Source organism: Fistularia commersonii, chromosome 17 (assembly GCF_037954325.1).
Source record: "Fistularia commersonii isolate RoL2024-O1a breed Wild chromosome 17, RoL_Fcom_v1.0, whole genome shotgun sequence".
Taxonomy (NCBI): domain Eukaryota; kingdom Metazoa; phylum Chordata; class Actinopteri; order Syngnathiformes; family Fistulariidae; genus Fistularia; species Fistularia commersonii.
The window spans coordinates 3,046,614-3,073,980 of NC_141300.1; the positions used below are offsets into that span (position 1 = coordinate 3,046,614).

General features: G+C 39.3%; 1 protein-coding gene across 2 annotated transcripts; it reads right to left on the reverse strand.

The window, feature by feature from the left end:
* Positions 1–26,315, reverse strand: ccnd2a (cyclin D2, a). 2 transcript variants are annotated; one of them, XM_086163013.1, is made up of 5 exons: positions 25,935–26,315; positions 24,277–24,492; positions 21,722–21,881; positions 16,270–16,418; positions 1–3,513 (listed from the first exon to the last, which is right to left on the reverse strand). In XM_086163013.1, the coding sequence occupies exons 1-5, from the start codon at positions 26,127–26,129 to the stop codon at positions 3,313–3,315; spliced, it is 921 nt and encodes a 306-aa protein (XP_086019139.1). In that variant the 5' UTR covers positions 26,130–26,315; the 3' UTR covers positions 1–3,312. The 2 variants fall into 2 exon arrangements, with proteins under 2 accessions (XP_086019139.1, XP_086019140.1); XM_086163014.1 differs by lacking the exon at positions 1–3,513 and adding an exon at positions 14,615–15,612.
* Positions 26,316–27,367: the final 1,052 nt, after the last annotated feature.

Here is a 27,367-nt window from a genome sequence, read left to right on the forward strand (position 1 = left end):
TGGTTTCACACCCTTTAAAGCAGAAGTTTATTGAACAGAAGTTGTGCGACAGATGTTTAAGGTTCATGATATGAGTTGTAGTGGAGGGGGACTCAAACAGAAATCTGTACCATTGAAACTTTATATCAGAAGACCTATGGCAAATGTACATAAATCCATCATTTTGTGGCAGGTACAATGGTTCACACATGTATGATTTCAGACCAAAATGAATCCTTCTCACATGCATTGACCATACTGATGTAGACTTCTGATCGACTGGGGTTGTATGAATCAAGGAGAGTACCAAATGCTAGGTTTCTCTTTCCCACACACAAAAGGACAGATGTGGCAAGCAACATGAGCAAAATGGTTGAAATATTCATGGCACCAAGAGAGTGTTATAAAACCCCAACCTCCTCCCCTATAGTTAAAGTCCAGTTAAATGCCATGCGCTATCTTTTCCTTTTCGACTTAGATCGTTTTTTTTCTCTCCTGAAGCAGAGAATACCATCCAGAAAATGACAACTTGTTTTTCCCCTTCCCACTGCATTATTTTTTCCTTTTCCAGATATATATCTCACTGCAGAGGTATTGGTAATGGATTTGTATTGTTGTTTTTTCATTTGTCTAGTAAACCTGAGGTATAGGATATACCGCTGATGTAAAATGTGGCGAAAGAGAGAAGAGTAAAATAGAAAGGTGTGGAGTATACTTTCAAAACAAACTGTCACACTGTACAAAGAACATTTCCAGTTGAATACACATTTCATATTGTTCTAACACCATCTACTTCATTTTTTCTGAATGTATCTTTTAAGCATTAAAATAATTATATTATAATACAAATGTATATAAAATAGCAGCACACTCAAGTGACACATCACAAGATAATGTATTTTTTTGTATAAAGGAAAAAAAAATCATAGCTTTTAGCAGCGCAAAAAGACGACTTAAAAATATTGACACTTTTTCTTGATGTCTTCACCGTCTCCTCTGTCCGCTCTTTACTTTGGAGTACAGTATCATTTTATATTAGAAAAAATACTTTAATCAACCCATAAAATATATCAAATACAAATTAAAAATATGGTCTCAATACATGCAATAAAAATTTTCTAGGAGAAAAATCATAGACATTTAGGTTTGGGAGAGAGCTTACATCCAGCAGAGGCAAATGAAGGGGTCACATTGAATAACTGAAAGATGATGTTTTGGTAAACATATTTTATCAGCATCTATTTAAACATTACAACCCCCCTATTTTCTTCAGGCGAACAAACAATGTTGCAGACTAATGAAAAAGTCAAGCAAATTTATAGCCCCAAAACACTGAAAAAAATGTCGAGTTCTTTTGGGGGAGATGTCTATTTGTCTGTGAAACCCCTTCGCCAACAATCCGAAGCAGCAAAGCTCAAAGAGAATTGGTGTGCTTAATTGGCAAACAAAAATTAGAATGACACAATGTGAAACATTTTGTTATTTCAAGCCAGCACCATTACTATCTGCGGCCCTGATGCAGATAAACAGACCGAGAAATTCAAGTAAGAGAAATAATTATCTGTAAAATGTAAAAAAAAAAAAAAAAAAACACAACATAACTCATTGATCAGTGAACTGCATTAGTATTTCCAATTTTCTATTTGTTTGGATTCTCTCAAATGGTCAAACTCTACCACAACTTGTGTGTATAGGAATGCTTTTTCTTGGATTGGAATGTCCTCTTGTTTCAAGTTGTGGAATATCTTTTTAAATTGACTTTTAGGAAATGATGTCTCACAATTGGGAAACCAGCCCAAAAAAGAGGCAAAAAAAAAAAAGTAAAAAGAGAAAACAACACTGTCTAAACATATAATTCAATGCAACTGATTTTACTTATCTCCAGGGGAGCATTTTATCAAAGTGCTTTGCCATTGAAATCAAAACCCTGTGTAGGTCTCCACATGCGCTGACTGTCTCTACCCTGTACTCCTCTTAGAGGCTGAGAGAGTTCATCCTCAGGTGATGTGGGAGTAAAGTCTTCCTCATTTACTGTCCTTGTAAATGCAAAAAAAAGACAAATTATTTCTTAATTACATTCAATTCTGATAAAACACCCTTACTGTGAGTCCAATGAGTCTCTTAATCGTTATAAATCTCTAACCACTGCCCATTAGCAGCATATTCCCACACCTCTAAGGTCCTCTACAGCCCATGAGGCTGCACCTTACATGTGTTTCTACACCTTTTCCTGCAAGCTAGTTTATACAAAGGAATCTTTACTTTCTCTAGACTTTACAAGTATTGCCCTGTTTTCAAGACCTGTAAGGGGGACGTTTAATTACTATTCGGTTTAGACTCTAAATAGCTTTTTGAAAAAAAAAAAGATAAAATTTTAACAACATGTGATCAGACATATGGTAATATTTCATTAACAGAAAAGCAATAACAAAAAAAAAAAAACCTTGCATGACCTCTGAGCACGAGGTAAAAGACCTCGACGATAACCTACCGAACAATAATGAACCCAAGTTTAAACACCCCATCCTCTTGTTTTTTTTCTCATTCATAGTCCATGTACACAAGTTTATTGCTGTCCAAAACTTGGCTGCAATTCTCCATTGATTCTTGAAGGCAGTGATATAGCATAGATGCCCTTTTATGCTGACAGACAGTGTGTATGGACAGGGGTCTGAGCTTTTCATTGCAAGTCAACAACTGTGCTCAATTGCCTTACTGCTAAACTCAATGACGGAACTCATGTAGCAGTCAAATCACACACGCACACACACACACACACGTACACACGCACGGCTTGGGACTACTTATAGCTTACTGTTTTTAAGGCATTTAAAGGCTCTCTCTGACTCATGTTTTATGCTTACATGAACCCTCTGTATTCAAGGGCTTTAAGTTCTCTCTCTAGACCAGTAACAGCTTTAATATGCATAAAATCCAAAATAGGGTAACAACTGTGATACCACATCTAAAAATTCTGAACGATATCCTAACTCATACTGTTATACCTCCTTTATTCTCAACCTATGGTTCAACCAGAAGCTAAAGATCATAATACGCAACATCCCTTCTGTGTAACCGAGACACCACAGAGCTTAATCTAGCGATATAATATGATACTTTTCACTTTATAATCTTGAAAACACTAATTTTGTGGGGTATGTTGTTTTTGAAGTAGATATGAAAAGTCTACAAAACTAAACAAAAAAAAAAAAAAATCAGAACAAATGAAACAAAAATGAGCAAGTATTCCTTTTTTCTTTTAAAGGGCTTGTGTTTTTTTTTGTTGTTGACATTTTCTGTTTTTTTTTTTTTTTCTGATTGTTTTTTCAGAATTCATTTTCTTAAATCCTGAGCAACGATGCCCTCTGGTGACAAGTTGACATCACGAACATCTGTCGGGGTGGAGGATTGATCCAGCTCATCCAGGCCTTTACTACTGTGGCCGCTCTGTGTTTGCTGCTGCGGCTGGCGTCCATCACGCAGGTTGCTCACCAACACGCGCTCGATCTGCTCTTGGCACTCTTTCAGAACATCCTGTAATATAATGGGAGAAAATTAGTAACAGTTGGCTGAAGTGTTTGGACACAATGGAGAGGCAATCAATATTTTTTTTTTTAATTTAAAGCCTGTAAAAATGAACTGTATTTCTTTAAAGGAAAAATTCTGATTATTAGAAAATGTGATTTGATATTTCAAATCAAAGAAAGGCAATTTCTGTGTCAAATCAAAAAAAAAAAAAAAAAAATTTGAAAGAAATAGTTTGAAAAGTTTGGCGGTCCTGGATGGGCCAAGGGATTTGAACCGCCACTCACTTCCTAGGTTTCACCAAGGCTTTAAAAAGGACCAGACCTAAGAATTAAATTTGTCCAGTGGTAACGAACACGACCCCTATTATTAATACCTGCCTGTGCTATCCTTATCCCGCAATATGTCTACTTTCTCCACTTTTCCCAAACAATCAAATCTGAAACAGAAGAAGCCTTGACAATGACTTAAAAATACAGGCACAACATGTATTTTTCAGCTGTCATTTATCTTTGGCAAGAAGCAAAGTTTTGTTACTGTGTTTTCCCAATAATTGAGCGCACCTGAATATAAGCCTAAAAACAACGGAATAAATATATGTGTACATATATAGGCCACACTTGTATAAAAGCTGCAGGTGTCCATGTTGTATCATGACATATTCACACAGAATTTTTTTTATTTTAATTAAATACTGTTATGTTTGAGCCGACGTGCCCCACGATTACTATTTGCGGGTTAACAAACTTGATCTTTATATGAACAATCATAATATTAAAGTGAACAGTGGCTCCACATAATTTTCGCTCCCTCTCATTCCAAAACACATTCACAGCCAGTAGGAAATCACTGAACTCTGAACATTCCTTGAAACATTACCACAGGATCATACCACTAACATCCACAAATATGTAATGGAAATGTGTTTTTTTCTCCGAACAGTACCTGTAACACGGCACGATGATAAAGATTAATAATAAATAACACAAGGAAACCCATCCATCCACCCATCCATTTTGTATTCCTACTCTCGCCGATTGCTATCTTCGTCTTCTTCTTGCGCACAAAAACCATAAACGGTGTTGGAATTGAACAGCCTCAGAATTTCACAGAAATTTCATCGGTCCGATGTTTTGGTGGCTTAAAACTCGTTAGCCCAAAAAGTCCATACAGTGGGGCAAAAAAGTATTTAGTCAGCCACTTAAAAAGATGAGAGAGGCCTGTAACTTTCATCATAGGTGCACTTCAACTATGAGAGACAGAATGCGAAAAAAAATCTACAAAATCACATTGTAGGAATGTTAATTTATTTATTTGCAAATTATGGAGGAAAATAAGTATTTGGTCACCTACAAAAAATTGCAGCTGCCAGGCAGGAGGTCTCGCGAAGACCAAAGAGAAGATTTATGGACGTAGTGAGAGAGGATATAAAGGTAGTTTGTTAGAGTTAGGTGGAGAAAGTTGATTCGCTGTGGTGACCCCATTTCTGGCCAAGACCAAAGAGGTGTCAAAGGACACCAGGAGCAAAATTGTAGACCTGCACCAGCCTGGGAAGACTGAATATGCAATAGGTAAGCAGCTTGGTGTGAAGAAATCAACTGTGGGAGCAGTTATTAGAAAATGGAAGACATACAAGACCACAGATAATCTCCCTCGATCTGGGGTTCAACGCAGGATCTCACCCAGTTGGGTCAAAATGATCACAAGAACGATGAGCAAAAATCCCAGAACCACATGGGGGGACCTAGTGAATGACCTGCAGAGATCTGAGACCAAAGTAACAAAGACTACCATCAGTAACACACTACGACACCAGGGACTCAAATCCTGCAATGCCAAATGTTTCCCCCTGCTTAAGGCAGTACATGTCAAGCCCCTCTGAAGTTTGCGAGAGAGCATTTGGATGATCCACAAGAGGATTGGGAGAATGTCCTATGGTCAGATGAAACCAACATGGAGGAGAAGGAATGCTGAGTCGCATCCAAATAACACCTTACATACCCTTTGTTGGAAATGACAGAGGTCAAACGTTTTCTGTACGTCTTCACAAGGTTTTCACCCTGTTGCTGGTACTTTGGCCCATTCCTCCATGCAAATCTCCTCTAGAGCAGTAATGTTTTGGGGCTGTCGCCGCTTGCCAACACGGATTTTTATCACCCTCCAAAGATTTTCTATGGGGTTGAGATCTGGACACTGACTAAGCCACCTTAAAATGCTTCTTACGAAGCCAGTCCTTCATTGCCCAAGCGGTGTGTTTGGGATCATTGCCCTGCCGGAAGACCCAGCCACGTTTCATCTTCAGCGCCCTCGCTGATTGAAAGAGGCTTTCGCTCAAAATCTAATGATACATGGCCTGTTTATTCTTTCCTTTACACGGATCAGTCGTCTTGGTCCCTTTGCAGAAAAACAGCCCCAAAGCATGACGTTTCCACCCCCATGCTTCACAGTATGATATAACAAAGAATTGAGATGGACTTTAGTTCTTGACCAAACACTTATTTTTTACCATAATTTGCAAATAAATTCTTTAAAAATTAGACAATGTTATTTTCTGGATTTTTTTTTTCCCGAATTCTATCTTGTAGAAAATTACAGGCCTCTCTCATCTTTTTAAGTGAGATAACTTCCGTAATCGGTGGCTGACTAAATACTTTTTTGCCCCATTGTAAATTAGCTGCATCGTTGCTTAAGCCGCCGCGTTCAAAGTGTGGGGAAAAAAAAGTAGTGGCTTATAGCCTGGAAATAACAGTAATTACATCCACCTCCTTTCAGAAACAAAGGTGGTGCCTTTTTTCACAGAAGCCAGGCCATCCATCTACCGGCCTTTAGATGATCACAGTGCAATATTGCCAAAGCAACCTAAAAATCCAACTCGGGGAGGTGGGTCAAAATCTTTTCTTGACGGATCAATCAGCAGCAAGCAGGAAAGAAAAGCAGAGATACAGATGAGGTATGAGGGTTGTAAAGAAGCAGCAGCTGCTGTTTGAGTGAGCGAACACTGATGTAACACCTCAGACTACTATTAAAGTTAATGCTGAAGTCGGCAGAGAAAATTACAATTGCTCTGCTTTGCTGAATTAATTAAAATGCACCGCAGCTAACTTTCAATAATGTAAACATGCAATATTCCCAACAACACAATGTATCCTATAGCTAGAAGGATGGGAGAGCAAGACACTTTCCCAAGCATGCGATTATTATAGAACATCTCATCTCATCATCTCATAACAGTTGTGGCGCATGAAATATTTTCAGAATTCCACAGGTTATTTAATTCTGAGGGGCAACATATTGATACTGTCTTGTAGTATTTAGTGTCACTTGCAAAGCCTGCAATGGAACTGCTTATGAAGATCTGCAAATAGCTTGGTGAGAAATTGTTACTCACTGAAAGTTTGCACTGCCTGACTTTTTCAAAGATAAAATTTGTGTAAAATGTGATAAGATAATCTGTTTTCAAAAAACTAATAATGGCATCCGGGTAAAAGCTTTTTCTACTTCTACAACAGTTAAATGTAGATCCCTCTGACATTCTCTGCATATTTCTACCAATATTCTCGAAGCAAATACCGCTAAATCAATATCACGCCTCTGCCTCAGTCTAGTTTCCATTACATTTTACAAAAATTTGTACAAGCACACTTCTCATCCACTACAACAGCATTCTGTCACTCTCTATGATCCTATTGAGCGATTTGGTCAAAAACTCAATCGCCAACTCTCTCAGACACTTTCATACCCGCACAAGTACATCATCAGGATTACTCCCTTTCCACTCTTCTTCCCTTCAATGCCCTCCTCACTTCAGCTTTAATGATCTTTGCTAATTTGTTGTCCATAACAGTTTCCTCCTCTACTCTTCAATCTCTCTCATTTTCCTCATTAATTAACCTTTTAAAGAACTCTTCCCGACATCTCAACATTTTTGGCACCTGTCGATACAATTTCCCCTCTGTTTTCTAATGTATCAAATACTTAAGTCATGCAGTAAAATGCAAAATTCATTACTTAATCATACAATGTGATTTTTCTGGATTTTTTTTTTAGGGGGGGATTCTGTCACTCACAGTTGAAGAGTACCTTGGATAAAACTTACAGACCTCTACATGCTTTACAAGGAGGAAAAGCTGAAAAATCATCAGTGTATCAAATACTTGTTTTCCCCACTGTTTATATTAAAAAAGTGTTCTTATCAACAAGTACTTTAACAAGTACTCTACCACCTGTCTACCTGATCACATCAGCAGCAGTTAACCATACATCCTCACCTCCCAACGCCTTTGTCAACTCATTCATTCACTCATTATCTACCACTTATTTTATACTCAGGGTTGCAGGGATGCTATGGCCTATCCCAGCTGTCATTAGGCAACAGGCGGTTTAAACATTGACCCTGTCGATCGCAGGGTCACATATAGAAACAAACAACCATTCACTCTTCATTCCCACATCTGGGCAGTTTTTCCAATTAACCTCCAGCATGTTTTTAGGAAAGGCCCCATGCGAGATTCGAATCTGGGGTATTCTTGCCGTGAGGTGAAAGCGCAGCCACCGTGCTGCCCAACCCCGCCCTGAAAATCACACATCACTGCCATTTCAGCCTCTAACACTTCATCCTCTGTTCTGCCTTTGTCATTTTCCTTGCTGCAAGAGTCATCCCACCATCTGACGCCTGTCTGGCTACACTCTCTTATCACTACTGTGCATTTATCTGTCTGTGTTCCTATCCAGCATAAAAATCCTTCTTATCACTTCATCACCTCTGCTGCCAGCACCAACATGGCCACTGACGTCTGCACCAATTACCGATACCACTCTCACCTCTAGGAGATATCCTGCATCATTCTATTGTACTCACTCCAAAATTTCTCCCTCCTTTCAAACTCATATCCAAACACCGAGCTTCAGCCTCAGTCTAACGGACGACTATTTCATCTCCAAAATATTTCTAAAAAAACTCCATCAAGATAACTCCTACTATATTTCTCTTCCTATCAGTACAATGATCGAGCAACTTAAATCCAACTCCCAACCTTCTAGCCTTGCTACCTTTCCCCCTGGTCTCCTGGACACACATCTTTCTCCTCGGTATTATATCAATCATCTCTGGTTTTTCCTGTTATAGTCCCAACCAGTTGGCTTGTGTCCTGACGGTGATTCTTAAAAGATGAGATCAACATATCTGTTTTCTGACTTTGGATGTCGCTATTTTTTGGGTGTATACGTCCTTGGCTGGCAAAAGTTGTGCCTGGTTTCATGATAAAAAATAAAAAAAACATTGTAGTTAGGAAATAGCATTCTAGATATACACTCTTCATGCATGTCTTTTGTTAAAAGTGGTTCTCATGATGTGACAAAACATCTCTTGACTACCCATTCGTGAGTGTGTGTACGAGCAAGACGTCACTGTACTCGGAACAGCGGCTTTCAATTCCACTGCATTGTCCATTCCACCCGCCACAATATGCTTACTTCTCTGTTTATTGGGCTACATAAAAACAATCATCTCAGTCACCTGTCTTTCATTATCCACTGTGACTCAGTTGCTTCACTCACCTGATTCTGTCACACAGATGCACCGGACACGTCAACGGGTTCCCGTGGCGACGCCTCTGCTTCATACAGCATCGAACATCCTAATTACATACTTCTCTAATCCTCAACCAAAGCAATTCCCATTAGAGGAGGCCACAAACTAAATGTAGTCAAGGTCCTCGATCTTGACATGAAAACAGAACTCAACATTAGGGTTATGAGGATTATGAACAGAACTAAAGCTTCTCATATATGTTGGCTTCGGAAAGGTGCCTCTGGGTTTAACCCATGTATTTACAGCAAGCTACGGCTTATGGGAATCCAGTCATCTGATCTGTTGATCACTAACACAGGGCAACTTAATTCCATCCCATCAAAAAACTGCGATGCTGGGAAGTTTTTTATTTTCACTCCTCACCAAGACTTGAAACAGCCAGCGTCAGAGAGCCATACTTTGCAGCAATACTTTCTGAGCAGCAGAAGAGGATTTGAAAGGGTGTTGAGTGACAAGAGGCATGCATGACTTCTCCTTTGACTTCCTCTGTGTTTTGACTTAACAAATGATTTTTGTCTGAGCCACAATGTTCAACTGAGCCACAATGTTCAACTTCGAATTAAGTCTGAAAACCTTTTCCATCATGTCCGGGGGGGGGGGGGGGGGGGTAAGATAGATCAAATGGGAAGACACACAATGGTTACACATCACCTCAATAACTCAAGTTGTCATCTACTGTTTTTTTTACCCTTCACTGCCCTGAGGAAAGCTTAAACTCACTTCCTGACTGTTTGATTAACGTCTCAAAGCAAGTAAAGGCTCAACCTGTGTTTGGACTAATCTAACCCACTACAGCACCACTGTATTTACTCCTGTCACCAACAGAGTATGTTCAAAGCAAATAACTGTAAGAAGTGATTGAATCATATGTATGTGTAAGAGGGGTTCAAAAATAACCCCTTTTGAAAGAAATTTTTCACAACAAGAGGTGGAGCGGAGTGTATTTGCAAATAGTTTTAAAATGACATAGGTCAAAATGAAATTATTATATGTAGTCAATATATTTGGCTGGCGGTGTGCATGTAAATGCAGCGGCCCCTTGTTTTGCCCTTGTTTCTCACATTTTTCACATTCACCCAATCGTCTTTTTAACAGGAATACAGGTACAGTTGACAAGATCTGCTCGACATCTGTAGGTGATGCCTCATGAAACCATGGATAATCTACAAACTGCTGGCTGCAGCTACAGCAAGCGGTGTACAAGGAAGCAGCAGAGAGGGAAGTGCTGAGGCCCCTCCCCGGCCAGCCATACCATCTTCTACAAAACATACGATCCCTGGAAAATAAAATGGATCACACAAGGCTGCTGAGGACAGCGAATTGAAATGTGAGTAACTGCTGTGTGCTTGTCCTTATGGAAACGTGGTGTAAAGACATTACGAACTCAGCTGCACAACTGGAGCAGCTAACATGCTACTGAGTGGACAGACCCCACGCAAATGGAGGCAAGTTTCGCAACAATGGAGTCTGTGTTTACAACCGAGATGCGTGGAGCTGAAACGCTGTGGTGATATGCAAACGCTATTCACCACCGGCAGAGATTATGTTCATTATGTGCCATCCTTTCTATCTGCAGAAGGAACTCATAGCGGTTTTGCTAGTTGCTGTTTACATCTCTCCCATCTCCAACAGCAGTGGCATGAATGTGGCACAGTAAACCGAACCAGGCCATCACTGAACAATAGACAGAACACGCAGATGGATTTGTCATCCTTTGCTGGAGATTTTCATCATGCTGATCTCAAGGCTTTGCTCCCAAAACATCACCAGCATGATGATTTCCCAAGAAGAGGGGACAACACTTTGGACCTGGTTTACACCACCCATAAAGGAACATACAAGGCCCTCCCCTCCCCTCCCCCACCCTGAACCCTCTAACCACACCACTGTTATGCTAACGCTGGCTTATAGACCCAGAGTGAAAGTGATCAAACCGGTTCAGAACGGGTGTGGCCAGATAGGGCCTCTTCTGCTCTTCAGGACTGCTTCAAATACCATTCCCGGACTTCACTTCGGCATTCGACGCCATGATCCCCCAATAGCTCATCAACAAACTTCAACAGCAGGGTCTCAATACCTGCCCCTGCAACTGCAGACTCACGACTGCAAACCAACCTGGAGCACCGATCACATGGTGGATTTGGCGGACAGAACAACTCCGGAGGGTCTTGTCACCAAGGACAACAAGACTCACTCCAGGAATGAGGTAAACCTTCAGACCATGTGATGGAAAGACAACAACCTCCTGGTGATCTTCAACAAGACTAAGGAGATTGTTTTCCACTTCCGGGGGGGGCCGCACCAAGCAACCCCCAATAACCATCAATGGTGCTGCTGTGGACAAAGTGAACACCAAATTCCTGGGGGGTGCACATCAGTGAGAATGTCTCTCCTGGACCACCAACACTATATCACAGTAAAGAAGGCACAGCGGTGCTTCTACTTCCTTCGGCGCATAGTGAACACAGCTAGAAGGATCATTGGTGTCCCACCCCCCTCCCTGAAAGACACACACACCACCCGCCTCACCCACAACGCACCCTCGATTGTGAGCAACGCCAGCCACCCTGCACACAGTCTGTTCAGCCTCCTGCCCTCAGGGAGAAATGTACCGGAGCCTCTGTACCCACTCAAACAGACTCACGGACAGCTTCATATACCAGGCTGTCAGGATGCTGAACTGTCGTCCCATTCTCCTTCCCCAGGATGCTGAAATCTCTCCTAACTCCCTCCCTCCCTCCTCTCTGCCAACCCCAGCCCCCAAAACTATGGACTCTTACAGTATATTGCAATATTACCATTTCTTATTTCTTTGCACTACCACTGTTTTGCACGGTTACAGAACCGTACAGAAACCTCTGTGGTTATTCTTTCCAAAATCACACAATACATATATTTATAAATTGAGTTATTTTTTGATGCTTTTTAATCAACTTCAATTTCTCACTTGCTATCACCACGCTGCTACTGTATGGTATTGTATCCTGACAATTTTTGCAATTAACTGTACAGAAACACCTGCTGCTACTATATGCATTCAAAATACATATAGTTATACCTTTCAATTTCTGTGCTGTTCAATCTCTGTCACCGTTTCACCTCAGTCCCAGTAGATTGTATCTCCGTGCACTTTACAGTCTAATGTTTAATGTGCACTTTATTATTATAATGTTGTTAATTTCATGTTACCGTGGGATAGTGAGAGATATCTTCTCGATTCTTATGTATGTCTAGTGCATGTCGAGAAATTGACAACAAAGCTGACTTTGACTGTTAAACCCTGTCAACATTGTGCCAAAAATTCAATAATTCTATACTAAAAATCTATACTTAGGCAAGGATAAAATGAGGAATGTATTCCTGAAGCCTATGTAATTCTTCAGAAAATGACAACACAGGTTGGAAACTCTTTGATCAACCATCGTTGTTTAACACAACTCATGTACAAATGCAAGTTAAGGTCTTGTAATACAAAGCACAACAACAGCATTCAGAAATGCATTCTCTCAGCGAGCACCAATGAGTCAAAGTTTGATAAACCACATTGGTTAGTTTGAAAGACTGTATCCTGCCATCCAGCTGATGTGAGGGATGTTCATGCTTGCAAGAGACGATGCCAAGTGAGCATTCTGTGCATGTTACAACCTGACTTTCTAACAACATAGATAGTTTTAGGCATTGTACTGGTCTACTTGAAGTCTAGCCCTCTTTTCAACTGTGTAACACATTATTGACCGAATAATCAAACTCAGTCAGTCAGCTTTATTGTCAATTTCTCCACATGTACTAGACATACAGAGGAATTGTTAATATGGTAATAGAAAGCTCACTGTCATATGACTACACTGTGTGCACAATTATTAGGCAGGTGCTTATTTTGACATCATTATATCCATAATTTCCGACTCCAACCTATATAAACTTGACTGCTTACTGGGTTCAATGCATATCAGGGGATGTGTATTTGTGTCACAAGGGACGGTGTGGCCTAAGGAGACAACCTATATCCAGGTGTGCATAATTATTAGACAGATTCTTCTCCTCAGGAAAAATGGGCCAAACAAGAGATTTAACTGACTCTGAAATCAAAAATTGTATAAAATCTCTCAGAGTGATATTGGGGCGTGATCACAGAACCATCGAACGTTTTGTTGTAACAGGGTTGCATGAAATGTATCAAGAAGAAAAGATGCAAATTAACCACCAAAGATTTGAGAAGAATTAAACATGAAACTACCAGGAACCCATTATCCTCCAGTGCTGCCATAATCCACAAATGCATCCTACCTGGAGTGTCAAGAAGTATAAGGTGTTAAGTTCTCAGAGACACGGCCAAGGTAAGAGGCTGAAACCCGACAACCTCTGAACAAGAGACATACGTTGAAACGTCAAGAATGGGCCAAGAAATATCTGAAGACAGATTTTTCAAATATTTTGTGGACTGATGAGATGAGAGTGACTCTTCACGGACCAGATTGATGGATCCATGGTTGGATCAGTAACAGACACAGAGCTCCATTTCGACTGAGGTGCCAGCAAGGTGGAGGTGGGGTACTGGTACGGGCAGGTATTATTAAAGATGAGCTAGTTGGACCTTTTTGGGTTGAAAACTGACTCAAAATCAACTCTCAGACCTACTGCCAATTTTTTGAAGACACTATCTTCAAGCAGAGGTACACGAAAAAGTCTGCATCTTCCAAGAAGACTTTGATTTTTATGCAAGACAACGCTACATCACATGCATTTAAGTACTCCACTGCGTGGCTGGCCAGTGAAGGCCTGAAAGATGAAAAACTAATGACATGGCCTCCTTCCTCACCTGACTTAACCTCTATTGAGAACTTTTGGGCCCTTCTTAAGCAGGAAATTTAAAGTGAAAGTAAACAGTAAACCTCTCTGAACAGTGTCTGGGAGGCTGTGGTTGCGGCTGCACAAAAAGTTGATTCTGACCAGATAAAGAAACTGACTGACTCCGTGAATGGAAGGCTTGTGACTGTTATCAAAAAAAAGGGTGGCTATATTGGTCGCTGTGTGTTTTTTTTTTTTATTTCAGAAATGTTTATTTATCCTTGTTTTTCATTTAGTTGTATGATTATGCACACGAATAATGGTGTACATATAGATATTTTCTTAAGAAAGCCAAAACTTCACTTTTACTACTTAAATGTTTAGGTTTGAGGGTTTGTTAACATTTTGGATTGATCAAGAGCACTTTAATTGTACAATAACAATTCATCCTCAAAAATACAACTTGCCTAATAACTGTGCACACAATGTAGTGATCAAAGTCGTGCATCGGTCATATACTAAAAACAATTCCAAATTAACAACTTTGAAAATGTGTCTCCTTTCTTTCCAAAAGCTTACTAAATTTTAAAAAAGGTACTGAGTGTTTAAAAAGTGCAAAAACACAGTGATATACATGCCCGGCCCAATTTTTTGGGATCATGATTCAGATAGCAAGTACAGAAGGTGTATGTATTTAAGAAAAGAAAATAAATAAATGCATACAAAAATTGTTAAAACAGAAAGATTATCTTTTTACTGTGTACATTTGAATATTTTTTGAAACAGATTAGTAGTTCGGGTTATAATTCTTACATAGCATCAAAATCTCAAAAAAATAACTACAACATGCCTGTCCTGTTAGACCAATGAGCGAAATAGTAAATACATTTTGTAACCTCGCCAAATCAAACCATACAAAACTCCATGGAATTCTAGTCAAGAAACCAAACTGCTTTTAATTTGCAACGACTCACCTTATGATTGTTGCAAACAGTGTCAACAATCATGTGTTACCAAGCCGTTACAATATTTGTATCAGTCACATATAAACAACAATAAAATCTCAACATATCTTAGTTTGTATAATATCGTAAAATAATATTTACCCCCTTCTGGGTAGTGGGGTCATAAGGTTTTAGAGAGGTAAGCGAGGAGGATAACACTAAAGACGGACGTGAAAATTTGCTTAAAAACGAAGACGGCAAAGAGGTAAGAGTCAGAAAAAGTCGCTTGTCTGTGTGCGGCAACTGCATTGCTATGCTAACAGAGAGAGAGCATCCGTTGGAAGGATCTCCACTTTTTGTCATCGGTTCTTCACCGTAGACTTACGGCCTGCGGCGTTGACTGACCAGGTGACACTTCAGCTTCCTCCATGATCACGCCAGCGCCCGATCTATTGTCAATCAAACGCTTCTTCTGCAGTAGTGTGTTGCTAACATCCTCAAAGGAAAACATCCAGCGTCTCCTGCATGTGGCATTTCTTCGAGCGGGGTTCACTCGTTTCTCGAGGACCTTGTGTATGCTTGTGAAAGAAAACTGTTGGAGCGGCGTTTGGCTTTTGTGTCCGTTTAAAAGTGGCGGATAAATGCGTGAAATGTATCCAGAAGAGAAGCGTTGAGAACCTTAGGATGTTGTTTATATCCGCAAGCTCTTCCACTCCTTTCTTCTCTTGTTGTCTTGATCCATCTAAAGCTGTGTAGACTAACATCAGTCCCTTTGTTTCCCTTGGACTGGAAATTGCACCCAAAAGCAGCATAATGTGGCATTATTACCGTAAATACTGTGCCGTACCCTACCGTACCGTACCGAGCAAAAGTTAACACTTGCAGAAAGCCAAAGTTAACACCTGCAACCTGTATACCTGATCAACCCAGCATGCATTACGCCACCAAAACAATCGTGGTGGCAATGGTGGATTAAAATATGTTATAAATTGCAATTTTTAAAGAAGTCACAATTCTCTGTGCTTTTTTTAACAACATATTCAATTGTAAGAAACAGTAAAGCATATTTATGCCTATTAATCCTCCCAGACGGGGTTCCCTCTAACTCTTGACCTAAATAATAACTACATTTATTTTCAAGTGTGTTTCAGCTGCAATTAGAAGGGTTACCTATAAGTTCGCTCAATTTATGGAAATATGAATAGCTTGGACTGAAACCTTATTCTACTGAAACACAGTCAATTTTTAGATCACAAGTATCACAAAACACCTTACTGGTATGAGCTTTATTTACTGGAATTTCAAATATTACTTTGGGAAAAATCCATGCATTTTTTATTTCACATCAAAATAAATTTGGGGGTTTGATGGAATTTGGAAGTAAAGAAAAAAAAAGGGAAACTATAAAATGACTTTGGATATAGGATAACATAATCAACTCACCACTTCAGTGTTTGTGATTTTGGCCAGTAAGTCAGTCAGACTGTTACCCCACTGCGACTGCTCTGCTGAATCCAACTGTAGGCCACTGATAGCGGCCCCGACACTTCCTGTGGCAATCATGGATGGAGGATACATGGCAAATCTGAAATCTGTTAAAATAAAAAGTAATACTTTAATGACTTGTGTCTTCAACCATCCCTTCCTCAGTTTACCAGCAGCATTAATGTAAAAGCTACCGAAAGAATTCACACAAAACTAGTAGAGAGCAGGGAGGGGAGGAATAACCTGTTGCATGAGGGCAGACCAATTTAACATAATACATATATATAATTATTGGAGAATATCCTCAGGGTTTAAACAAAAACTGTGCAATATTTCATTTCACTGTGCAATATTCAGAACTGTGCAATATTTCATTTCATAACAGCTACACTACAATTTTTCCTTTTATCATACTATTGTGCACTCCTTACCTCACTTGTTACTAAGACACTTATAGTTTTATCACTTGTTTACTAAGACACTTTATAGTTTCACTGAGACACTTTATAGTTTATTTTTATTTCTAATTCTGCCATTTCTTTTTATTATTTATTACTGTTATATTTTCTGTAACTCTGGCACAACAATTTCCTTCGGAATAAAGTTGTTCTTATCTTATATCTGTCAGTGAAGTAAAGAAAAATATATTATGCAGACCATCACAAAACTGTAACATGAATCATTTACTGTGATTCTTGTTTGCCTTGCCATTTTTAAGTCGATAAATCAACAAAAGTTTCAATTTATAACCGGTGTCGGTATATATAAATAAACAGTTTTAAAATCCTGGTGTTTCATCCTTACACTGTGGAGGCTGCAGATACACCCACAGACAGTAAAGATAAATAATCTAGTCGCCTTAATTTATTGCAATCGTGGAATGAATATTTCCGCAATCCTGAACGTGCTTTCTAAATGACCAAGGGCCTGGATGATGGTTTGCTTGCGAGGGATTTAAAAAGCGAGCACCCTCAACAGCTCCCCACCCTCGTCCCCCTGACCCGGCCTTTTTCTACCATCTCCTAAGTAAATCGTGTGCTAACTGAAAAAGCCCCATAGCACTTGGAAAGGGGGGAATAAAGAGGCTCAGTGCCTCTGCCAATAATCACTGCTGTAGGTCCTCTTTCCACGTGTGGTCAGAGGCGTGCGTCTCAAAGACCAATAACCTTGTTAGCTCCCCTCACTGTCATTCGTAATGCAAATGAGACAGCTTGTGAACAAGCCAGAAGCCCAAAAAAAACTCAAGGCAATTGGCATACAGCAGGATTGAAAAAGAGAGACCTAGAGAGCAAGATACCCCTCAGACCCCAACCAACACACACATGCATTTTCACATCTCTCCATTTCGCCTCTATGTTTTGCTCAGCTTTTACCTTTCCTTTTGGATTGCACATGGCTTAGATGGGGCCACTGAATGGCACACATGAGCTGGTCTTTCCTGCTACAACAGCCTGTGCTTTGCATTGGCAGCTCTCTGTTCATTTAGCATATTAATAGAGGGGCAGGCTAGCAAGAGGGAAGGCAAAAGAGAGTCACTTCATTGTCCAGAGTCATCACCTCATTTCACCCAATTGAGAGATTCAGCATCCATCTGTACGCTGCTGGTACCAATTCAGTAAGACAGGCTCTGGTAAAAATGTAGCTGGATGCAGCCGGCATGGTATCAGTAGGGAAAAGGAAGGTGGAGAATGAGCCGTGGATGTAAAGCTACAAGAAGAAAACAGGGGATGGTGTTGGGCTTAGTTGGGGAAGATAAGGAAGGAGTTGGCATATCTGCTTCACATCAATTTAAAGCATTTGCCCATAAACTTTGGAAAAAGGAAAAAAAATAAACTTTGAAGAGGGAAAAGCTTCACCATTTATAGACTCTCCCCTCTTGCTCTACGCTAAAAGTATGCCTCTGATCCTCGGTCACAAATGTACTGAACTAGTTAATAGTGTGGGCATAGGCATACCCTGCAAATGAACATAGTAACTTATTCCTATATCCATAAAGCTTATCTTTAGCTGAAAGGAAAAAAAAAAACGCACACACAAAGGCCCTTTGCATTACAACACTCCTAAAACTTTCTGGCAGGGAAAAACACAAAAGAATAAATTGATGTATTGAATGAGTGCATTTAAACAGGCTGAAAGAAGAATGACGACAGCTCGGACAATCGGTCACAATACAATGCAATCATGATCTCATGGGCTAAGATGCAGACATGAAACACAAAACGCCACAAATACTACATAACCACGCCTGTGTTGACGCATACACGCACGCACACACACACACTAGATCATGAGGCAATTACTATAATAGACTGAAAATGATGCTGACGACTGGAAAAAACAACAATTTGTGAGAGGTAAGTGGTAGCCAATTGACAGCATGCTGACTGAAGACAAGACTGGTCTGTCGCGGAACATGGACACATGCATGCAACCAATGCAGGCTGACACTCAGGCCTGGTTGCTGATGCATTTGGGAGAGTAATGGTTGTATTTTAGAAGGAGCTCATTTATATTCATGTAGAGGATAAACAGTGTATGTAGCTGAGAGGGGATGCCTGCAATGGAAATCTCCTGGTGAGCAGTTGCAGGCTGGCATGGTTTGCATGCCTCTCAACTGCTTCAATGAACCTTTCTCCTCCCTGGGCCTCACTGCCTCCTCTCCCCTACGGGACCCAGCCCCTGAAACTTCATCCTGGGACCTTTGATCACACGGTCTATTGCTCCACATGGCCCACACCTATTTTGTTGGCTGCTGTGCACACTATGCAAATTAAACGTGTACACTAATAACAGTAAGAAATTTGGCATGTACCACTGCCACAGGACCTTTATGTGAAATGAGGTTCGTAGAGAATGCCTCAAGAGGCTTACTTTTTTGGGTTCTTTGAGGCACATGAATGGCAACACCTTGCAAACTAGGCTGGAAAAGCCTGTCTGCATAGCATCAGTGTTTAGAGATCATAATTATATACTGCTTAATATGCCAAAGGCTGTTCCCTTCTTAAACTTCTACAAGGGCATCAGAATAGAACATACAACATTTTGTGAGCAGAGCAGTCTATGGAAAAAAAAGTGGAGATAAAATCAGCCCTTCATAAAGTAACTAATCCTGTGAGGAGCTTTAGCAGATGCAGCATGATACCTGGAATTGTAAGACTGGCAATTGGATTGCGAGTTTGCAATGTTATATAAAGCCCTGTTACACATAAATATAACCACATAGCAAATGTTCTTTAAACTTCAATGTGATGCAGAGTGACAGTGTATACTTTGAAACATTTTAAATGTCTTTTGTAGTGTTTAGTGTGTTGCATGTTAGCCGTGACAGGTGTTGTTAACATTTTAGACTACAAATAAAGATGTTGCTCATGAGTTAATGACCAAATTGTGTGCACGGGTCCATGAAGTACATCTTACCCGATAAGCGTATTTCCTGACTACAAGATACTCAGAAGACAAAATCCAAAATCATCAATTTAGAATGCAGTGTGATAAAATAAGTTTAAACATAATGAAATAATTCTCACACTCTCATTTATAAAATCTTGATTGAAAGGCACATACTGTCAAGACTGTTGACCACAAATAGCTTAGATTTCTGTGGCAGAGACATCAGCGCAATTGAATAAAATCTGCACATTTTTATCATTATATTACTCATTATTAAGTGAAAACCTGAACAAAAATGTTATTTAGGGAAAATAGTGTAGTATCCACAGTAACATTCTGATTATTAATCATGTTTGATGTTAATCTGCTGCAAGACAGAAAATGACTGAGTTGAAGACCATTTGTTTTCCAACACTTCATTCATGTTTTAAAAATACCCTTCCTGCTCTACCTCATCATCTGAATTGAATAAGCGTAGAAAAGGAAGCTCACAGTGCTCATTGTCTCTGTGTGAAAATGAAGGCTCATAATCTTCTATATTCTTGAACTATTTTCTGAAGGTTCATTGAAAGGAATTTCTTGTGATACCTATGAATCGACCAAGTAGTGCTGATCCTGGCATGGTTCTGCATATGAAATGTAAGGGCGAAGGATTTTGTCACCCCTTTCCCAGTTTAGCCTCCTCAGTTTTTTGTAGTCCTGATTGGACCGACTAATCAGTATTGTTATTAATCAATACAGACACAGCCTGCATCACCTAACAAAATCCAACCACGTTGCCAGAATGGAACAGCTGTATCAAAAAGAGAGCAGTGAAAGATCACATTCTCCATTTTTGTGTTTTGTGGTCTTGGTTGCTAAAAAACCGAATAAGCCTGGTTTCATGCAAGTTTTTTTTTTAGCACATGAGTAGTGGTGGATGGAGTAAATGAGACTGTAGTAAACTGTAAGTTTCTCGCAAATGTTAATCTTCTAAAGGATCTCCATCTGCTATGGCTTTAACTTTTCAGTTTTATTCAACTGATCTCTTAAGGAGATAGATATAGATATCTATTGAGATATCCATCTCAATAGATACATAAAAGTGGGATTTTGAACCTCCACATCATCACATAAACCATAATGACTCTCTCTTTCACAAATACACATACGGTATTCCTTCTGGGAGAGGTTATCATACAATTATCTACTTGCAATTGATACAATGTGAGAGGTGGATGAGGAAGTAGGAGGAAATAAAGCTTTACCAATTAATATAAATAAGTACAAATTGAATCAGAAATATATTGATATGTTGAAGTGTTGGTAGCGCTAAACATGTAGCAAGAGGTCATGTAAAACATGCCTAAAAGAAGATCTTTACATGGGAAAAGTATCATGTTGTCAGGTTGTGAGGATGAAAGTGTGAGAAATTGAGGAGGGAGAGGAAGAGATAAGGAGCGAAACAAACATGAAACCATGACAATTCCTAGAATTGGTAGCTAAAAACCTAAAAAGCTAAAAAAAAACCACACTCTTTTCTTTGCTCTTCTTACCTCATTGGACTTTAAATCTGAGTGAACAATTAATCTCAACAATGCAAATACTACAGCCTGTCTGCTTCTAACCCTGTTATTACATTTCTCCATCGCATGTGAATCAATGCACCTATTACAACAACTTGTCTTCTCATGTGATAATAGATGCTTTGAAAGCCTTTGACACACCTTTTAAACATAACATTTTTGGGAAGATCCATAATGGATGTTAAACAAAGGAGCCTAATTTGGATTTGTCTCCTGTGATACGTTGAAAATAAAAACTTTGTAGAAACGCAACACTGGCATAAAAATAGAAAATGGGGAATGGGAGAATAAATATATATAAATTGATAGAAGACTTTTACTTTTCAGTTTGCATGATTAATAAAATATCAAATCTTACACAACACTCCCTATGTAACATACTGAATATGGAAATGAACAGACCCCTCCGATGGCAATTATAATAATGTAAAAATTTCTTCTCGACTGAATTGTACCTGTAGCACAGAGAGCAATGAAGGTCTGGACATGTTTTCGTATAAGCGCCAGCTTATCCTCTGGAAGCGGTAGTCTCCTCACAATGTGCTCGATGAAATCGTTCGGGGTCACTGCTGCGAGGTTCCACTTCAACTTCCCCAATACCACTAGTTCCCATTCCTGAGGGAGGAGACAACCATATATTTGTACACTGAAGCAAATAGCCACTATGCTGCACTTTAGTACAGTGGCTCAGTCATTTAAATGCCTGCTCTTTTTGTGAGATAATGACTCGATTGTGTCCCTTGTCTGTAGCCCGTGTGCAGAGGCTACCATGATGAGATTTTTAGTATCATTGTTACTTCAGTCTTAGATTGACTAGATCTGGGAAAGAGAAAATCCGGCAAGGTCACCAACCAAGATGACTTCCGTCTGTGTGGCATCTGGGCACTTTCCTCAGGATATTCTAAAATCTGTGCATTCCCCTTTACGGGTACTGAATCTTAGTGGAGAGAGGGACTTTGTTAATAAATATGTACAGTATGCTCAAAATAAAAAAGAAATACAACAAAATAAAAACATGTTCCAGTGAATGTAGTTGATATTATGTTTCACATCAGCACTGCTGAAAAAGGAAACTACATAAAAATGTTTCTAATATTCAGTGGAAAATATCTAGTTTTGTGACATGACTAAAGACACCCTTTCAGCTAAAAGAAATGGGAACAAATTCTTTTTGTAATCAAGCCTTGAAGTAGAGTCAAATTCACCATAGTGGGTTCCTCACCTCATATTTATGTTGGCCTCTTGGCAAGATGTGTTGGTATTTACTAGTCTATGTGTATTTGTGTCACTTGGGGGGTTAACTGGGTGTGGCGTTCTTCTCTTTTAGGTTATTTTATTACTTTTATTTTATAGAGAGGGAGGTGATTAACAGAAGATTTAGTGACTAATTTGTGAAAACATTTCCGTGGTTAGTCTTAGACTGTAGCCTTGTGACAGCAACCCTGGATGCCATTCATTTTCTCTGTCAGAATGACCACATGGCCAAAGTCATGAGATATTTCAACATGGCTTCCAGTCACCCAGATGTAGATTTGTAAAATTCAAATCAAAGTAACTGTTTTCACCTTTTGATGATCACCTTAAAACCATGAGAAAGAATAACCGTGTTCAAAGTGTAACTGTACTTTAGGGATTTTAACATCATATCTTTGTGTTGGACATAACAGCCAACACATCCTCAGCACATATTTTTGCAATTCTCAACAACATTTTACATTAAGTAACAGCTGAAGGTATAGAGAAGCTGTGAAAAAAAAAAAACCTTGCAAACAGATAGTCAAAGGCAAGTAACTACTTCCTTCTGCTGTTCTGTCCTTCTGCTGGTCACACCTTTGTAACACTGTGGTTGTTTTTACAAGAAATTGTTACCAAAGATGAGGACAAAAAAAAAGAAAAAAAAAAGAAGAAGAAAAAGAAAAATCACATGTCCCAGGCAGCTGATCTCTGTTTCCTGTATCTGCATGTCAGCCAAAATACTGCCTTATACAGAAGCACTGAAAAGAGGCCACAGCAAATCCATCCAAACAGGTTTACTGAGCTTTCTCTGTAGACTGAACATAAAGGAGGGTCTTTTGTCAACTGCAGCAGTACTTATGGTTTGTCTACCTTAGGCTATCAGCACCTTCTGTTGTTAAACTCGCATTCTGGCTACTATTAAACCCAAACTAACTGTTGAGCGTAAATTAAAACACATAAAATATTCCTTGACAGAAACATGTAATATAAACTAATGAAACACACACAGACACACACACACACGCACACACAAAATAATACTTGACAGCAGGTACTTTAATGGCTAGATTTGCCAATGAGTGAAAACCACAACCAATAGCAACATCTAATTCATATGTGGCCTCTTTAATGACTAATTTTACTAAGAAATATTATCCTTTTGGAGCACTGAAGAATCTCTTACTGGATGTGAAGCCTACTTAATCAGCTGGTTTGCACGAGTAGAGGCAGGCTGAAATTATAAGGACAATGAGAAAAAATATTCACTGAATAGAACACAACACTACTTTTGTTCCACCATAGTACATTGAATCTGCTTGTATTCGATATATTTATAGTTGCAGGAATCCATAAAAGAGCAGTATGACATAATATTGCTAATTTGTGCATTTATGTTTATTTTGGGACCAAAGATATACTGTAAAAGGCATGCTTGAATCGCTTGTCTCCCTCCTCTAGTTGACAGGAACAGTCAGAATTTTGGCAGCAGTTCAAGCTGACCTCGTTGCTCTGTGCAAATATCTGCCACTAGATAGCGATGGAGACCATTACACCGGCTGAATAGCTACTGGAAAGCTCAAGAGGGTTTGCATAGTAAAGAGAGCCCTGGCCGAATGATTCTCTCTGTTTTTGGTTTTCATGCACCCCTGAAGACTGGAAAAGTGGGGGAATTTAGATTCTAATTATAAAACAATGTTTGGCTTGGAGCAGGTCGTGATGACAGTATTATCTCATGTGCATTTTGAGAAAAAGTGTCGTAGCAGAAGATGCTTACCAGAAGTTCTTGCGGTCTGATGGAGTTATCTGTGTAGATGCAAAGCTTTTCAGCTGTTAATGGATGAGTCTCTTTCAATTTGGATGCAAGAAACATGCATACTGCTCCCAGCAGCTGCAGATTACATTTTTTGGTAGGTACCATGGCTAAAAATCTGTCCAAGTAGTTCATAGCCAAGGGAAAAACTTCTTCCTCGCACTTCTCCTCCTCGCAAACCTGACCAAAAAGACAAAGCGGCAAGGTTCATCATTTGGAATCGGTAACAAACACTCAAGAGCCAAGCGTCCCCCCCCATCCCCTCGAAAACTGAGCTAAAAACAGTAAAAAGCAAAAAAAAAAAAAAAAAACAGAAGGGGGCTAAAGAAACAAAAGGATGTAATCACATAAATGGCACATATAAATTCAATGACACACATAGTTGGGGTGCGGCCAAAAAATAGCACCCAGCCCCATTTGGTTGCGACATAAAAAAAATCCAAATACTTGAAGGCTTAATATTATCCTTCTCATTATTATCATCATGAGTATCATCATCATCATTCTTTTTATTATTATCTAAAATTGAATTTAATCCCACAAACTTTGTGCTAGAAGAGTAAAAGTCCTGCAGTTCATTCACAATGAAATAATTGAAGTTTACAATGCAGCTAGCAAAAACACATCCCGGCAGTCCAGCACACGGAAATGCACATTTTCCTCATTCGTCACATTTTCATAAAATAAATAAAAATATAGAAAAATTGTCTAGTTCCGTTTTTGTTACACCATAATGCTGAGAGAAGACTCTGCTATCATAACCGACAATTCGTATCCAAATCGATGCATGGTATACGTGAAGAAAATGTCAAAATTTAAGACAAGTAGCAGAAGGCTGTAGTGGTGTGCGTCACCATCGAAAGCATAGATTCACTTCAAAAATGAATTAAAAATATGCAGTTTCTCGGAACCCACTAATATTTAGATGAAAAAAAAGCTTAAGGGCTCACGATTGATTTGGTGTGTGTAGTACCAAAAGATATTAAAGAGAGTGTCAAATATGAAATATAAATCCATGGTAAGGTATTGCGATGGGGGAAATACCGCAAGCACAGATAAGGCCCCTACCCCTTTATACATTTAAAACATATACATAAAATATCTGCAACAGTTCTTCTGATTAGTTATTAAATATATTGGTAACCGTGTCACTCCTTCGTCATTGTCCATGAGTTTTAGCGCTGTTATAGCGTCTATGATATGGCAAAGTCGAGTTAAAAGCACATGTAAAAAACAACATGGCGATACAGCAGTGCAAGGCAGCGTTGCGTTGATGAGTGCATACGTGTGCATGGAAACATCCAGGCTATATAAAATAATAAGATAACTTGTTTCAAAAGCCAGCTTGGAAACAGTACGTGGGGCATGTATGTGAAATTCTTCGATGTCCTAGCGACAAAGCTGGCGGTACCATGAACACGGCACAAAACCTACTTTAAGGTGGTGAGAAACTGCGATAAACAAATCACTACTGAATTGGTGCATTTAATGTGAGAAATATACAAGTGCCATCCATTGTCCGTACATTACACGAAGCGCCCAGCAGCGGGGAAAAGAAAGAAATCGGGGTAGGTTAAAGTCGAGCACGGAAATAACGAGGCTGTACTCGTGTTTTGCTGTACCTCCACCATCCAAGTAGCGACCATCCTCCTCATAAAGGGCTGAATGTCTTTCTGGAATCCTTTAAAATATGAATATTGGGGTAGAAATCTCTCCTCTATAGTTAATAAGCTCTGCAGAACTCTGTCATCACACAGGAGGTTGGGATCGGGACGGGCTCTTATGATGGTATCCATTTCGAGGCATAGCAGCTCCATGGTATTGTTGGTTTCACTTAACTAGCAAAAGTATGATTTCACTCTTGCGAACCGGTTAGCGGTTTTGGAGCGCGATAGAAGCAAACCGATGACAGAGAATTGTCTTAAAAGGCATAAAAAAGAGACTGCTGGGGCTCCGAGCGAGGGTCCAGCCTCTCCTCGCCGAGAACTTTTTCCTCTCCCCACAGTGCGCTTCTACTTTCATCCGCCTGGTCAGATCAGGCGCATTTCAAGCCTGCCCAGCATGCGTCACTGACGCAATACACTTCATTACCTCTGAATAGATCAGACGCAATACGCAGCACGCCTGTCCCCCTTTTATTCTGCTTTTTATTCCTCCTATAACTTGTTCAATCGCGACTGAACAGATGATAACACCCCCGGAACTACATCAACAATTCAAACGGATCAATCTATTGGATTGACAATGATGGATAAACCCACGGTGCAACTGTGTTAGAAATTAAATGGGACGTTCCCATGGGTTATGATCACAATAAAAACAGGTAAAACCCATTGCCATATAGATTTACTTGTGCTTGATATTCAAAATGAAGCTTAAATTAACAAAAGTCTATTCACAACCGTTTGATATTAAATAAGCACTCCCAAGTCATTACGTTGCAACACATGCACTGCGCAAACAAGTAACACCAGGAATCCTTCTACACTCATATGGTGAACACTATATGAATAATCTCAGCTCAAAAAAATAAAAAATTATATATATATATATATATACATATATATACACACATATTTTTTATTATTATTTATATATATATATTTAAAAATATTTTATATTATATATATATATATTTATTTTTTAAAAAAAAATAAATAAACTTTTTGAGCATATATATATATATATATATATGCACCATCTGAGGTGAGTAGAGACTGAGAGAATAAAACTGTAAACTTTGCATGTTCATTTACGGGGACGCGCTTCCCCGACTGAACCACCCACCTCCACACTCAGGCACGCACACGCACTCACGCGCATACAATGTCTTGCACACTTAGATTTTTAAATACCACCAGCAGAAACCTTTGTGGTCTGAAACTGCTCTCGAGGAAAAGTCGCAACTCTGTTCTGCACAATATTCCGACAAAGATAACAAAGAATAAATGACGTGCACTTCTACTAGAGTAAAACAGTCCAAAACAAACCACAATTTCCTGAAAGAAAAAGTTTTAGTGAGGAGTGTGATATTTAACACTGAATAACCACCAAG

Bases quoted from the DNA above. Each gene is read 5' to 3' on its own strand.
- ccnd2a (XM_086163013.1), bottom strand. From the start codon at position 26,129: ATGGAGCTGCTATGCCTCGAAATGGATACCATCATAAGAGCCCGTCCC. The intron at 24,493-25,934 runs GTACAGCAAAAC...CTTTTTGGTCAG, and splicing joins TCGCTACTTGGATGGTGGAG to GTTTGCGAGGAGGAGAAGTG. The intron at 3,514-16,269 runs GTGAGTTGATTA...ATTATATTACAG, and splicing joins AAATCACAAACACTGAAGTG to GATGTTCTGAAAGAGTGCCA.